We start from the raw sequence: 2,657 nt of genomic DNA on the forward strand, positions 1-2,657 counted from the left end.
ACGATTTGTTGTTATTTTATGTTTCTTGACATATTATTATTTGTTATTGCTTGAGCACGCCTTTTATGCAGGTTTAAAGGGAATTTGTACTTGTAATCACGCTTAATAAGATAATTAATAATCTTGTTAGGGTTAATATGATTATAATTCAAGTGATCGCCAATAATAGATTTGTTTGTGCATTAATATTCAACCAACATAGATTAAACAGGTTTAGGTTTAATCTATTGATTGCATGTTAGTCAGAAAGCGCACATGAATACGAGAAGAATAAAGTAGAGGCCTATTTTTAGGGCAGGTTCAATCTCTTTTAGGTTGGATTTGTACCTTCATCCCCGAACTTCCAGTCATGGTTCCAGACCTATTGGAGTTAACGATCTCCTGGATCGTTAAGGGGTGTAACCTTCACCCTGTGAACGGTTTACAAGTTCCTAAAACTTGTTGGTGACTCTTTTACTCTAACTTCCTTCCCTTTGGACGCCACCATGCTTAAGTGTATGATCACAGTGGGGCTCAAGTGTGGGATGCTTGAAATATTCCTTACAACTACCTTATTGGTTCCAAAACTATTGTTTACACCAACCATGCGGCTATTAGGTACCTTGTGGCAAAGAAAGAGTCCAAGCCTCATCTTCTTCGTTAGGTCCTTTCTCTTCAACAATTTGATATTGAAATTCGTGATAAGAAAGGGGTCGAGAGTGTAGTTGCGGACCATCTTTCCCGTTTAGAGAACGTGTAAGCTAGTGATGATGAAATTCCCATATGTGATGAATTGAGAGATGATGTGCTTTGTATCTTGAATGAGAAAGAACTTCCTTGGTTCACCGACTTGGTAAACTACTTGGAATGTGGGGAATTTCCTCCCGATTTCTCCAAGAACCAAAGGAAGAAGCTAAAAAGGGAAGCAAGACACTATGTGTGGGATGACCCCATTCTCTACAAAAAAGGAGTAGATGGTTTGCTCCGAAGGTGTGTTCCGGATGAAGAAGTGCAAAGTGTGCTCAAGATGTGCCATTCCGATCCTTGTGGAGGCCATATGGGAGAAAACAAAACAGCTTTGAAAGTCTTGCACAGCAGTTTGTGGTGGCCTCACATCTTTAAGGATGCTTGGGGGTTTTTGAAGACTTGTGACCGGTGTCAACGAACCGGCAACATATCTAAGCGAAATGAGATGCCTCAACAAACGATACTAGAGCTAGAGGTATTTGATGTATGGGGCATTGATTTTATGTGACCATTCCCTTATTCATATGGAAATCACTATATCCTTGTGGCGGTCTATTACGTTTTAAAATGGGTTAAGGCCATTGTCTCCCCAACTAATGACCACAAGGTAGTCATGAAATTGTTCAAGAAAGTTATATTTCCAAAATTTGGGATTCCTAGAGCTGTGGTAAGTGACAACGGTTCACATTTCGTTCATAGTTCTTTCCAAAAGATGCTAAGAAAGCATGGAGTTCATCAAAGGTTCGGTCTTACCTACCATCCACAAACTAATAGACAAGAGGAAGTTTCCAACCGTCAAATCAAGTTAATCCTTGAGAAGACGGTTGCAAGGAATAGGAAAGATTGGTCAGAAAAACTTGATGATGTTCTATGGGCATATATAACGGCATACAAAACCCCAATAGGCACAACTCCATATCGTCTAGTGTATGGAAAATCTTGTCATCTTCCAGTGGAGCTTGAACACCGAACTCGATGGGCCATTAAGAAGATTAACTTCAATTTGGCTAGTGCGGGAGAGCAAAGATGGCTTGATTTACATGAGCTTGAAGAGCTAAGATTAGAGGCCTACGAGTGTGCTAACAACTACAAGAATCGCACAAAAGATTGCCATGATCGCAATATTGAAAAGAAAACATTTCTTGTAGGTGATAAGGTACTTCTCTACAATTCTAGGATGAAGTTGTTCCCCGGAAAACTTCTATCAAGGTGGAGTAGTCCTTTTGTTGTTAAGGAATTGTTTTCTCATGAAGTTGTGGAAATCACGGATTTGGACAGAATGAGATCTTTTAAGGTCAATGGGCATCGCCTCAAGCTTTACTACCAGGTTGCTCATGTCGGTTTGGTTGAATCACTACAATGTAATCTTACCTCCTGAGTGTGGAGGTCGTCAAGAAATTGACGTTAAAGAAGCGCTTCCGGAGGCAACCCGAGTAAAAATAAATAAATAAATAAAAAGAAAAGAAAAAAAAGAGGGAGAAATAAAAAAATTTGAGTGACAAAGATAATGGAGAAGAGAGTATTTGACTTCTGACTTGGCTAACAATTTGGTTGAATTTATGTTCTTGTGGCTTGTTATAGGCATTTGGAGCAAAAAGAATCGAGAAAAGGAGTTAATGAAGCTGTCAACAGCTTGGAGCGGGCACTCTTATACAATGCACGCCCGCTCCAAACTCAACAGAAGCAAATAGTAGGCTTCAACACTGGATGGAGCGGACGCTCCTCAAGATCTGCATGCCCGCTCCTTTGCTCCGTGAAAAAAAACTAAATATCAAGTACTAGTAAGAGCGAGCGCTCCAACAGCACAGCACGCCCGCTCCTTGCTGGAACAGCAACAGAAGGCCTCAAAGAAGTTTGGAGCGGGCGCTCCTCTTGAGCTGCACGCCCGCTCCATTCTGGGCTTCTAAGCCAGAACCCATGAACCAAAGATG

At 40.9% G+C, this 2,657-nt stretch overlaps 1 protein-coding gene across 1 annotated transcript; it reads left to right on the forward strand.

Annotated features, from left to right (window-relative positions):
• The first annotated feature begins 1,339 nt into the window (after positions 1 to 1,339).
• LOC145566652 (uncharacterized) lies at positions 1,340 to 2,104 on the forward strand. Its single transcript, XM_081626003.1, has 2 exons — positions 1,340 to 1,631; positions 1,680 to 2,104. Exons 1-2 carry the CDS (start codon positions 1,340 to 1,342, stop codon positions 2,102 to 2,104), a joined length of 717 nt encoding a protein of 238 aa, XP_081482129.1.
• Positions 2,105 to 2,657: the final 553 nt, after the last annotated feature.

This window comes from Chenopodium album, chromosome 11, assembly GCF_948465745.1.
Source record: "Chenopodium album chromosome 11, dcCheAlbu1.1, whole genome shotgun sequence".
Lineage (NCBI taxonomy): Eukaryota > Viridiplantae > Streptophyta > Magnoliopsida > Caryophyllales > Amaranthaceae > Chenopodium > Chenopodium album.

Coding starts and splice junctions, on each gene's coding strand:
- LOC145566652 (XM_081626003.1), top strand. CDS start 1,340: ATGAAATTGTTCAAGAAAGTTATATTTCCAAAATTTGGGATTCCTAGA. Junction 1,632..1,679: donor GGCATACAAAACCCCAATAG/GCACAACTCCAT, acceptor GTCATCTTCCAG/TGGAGCTTGAACACCGAACT.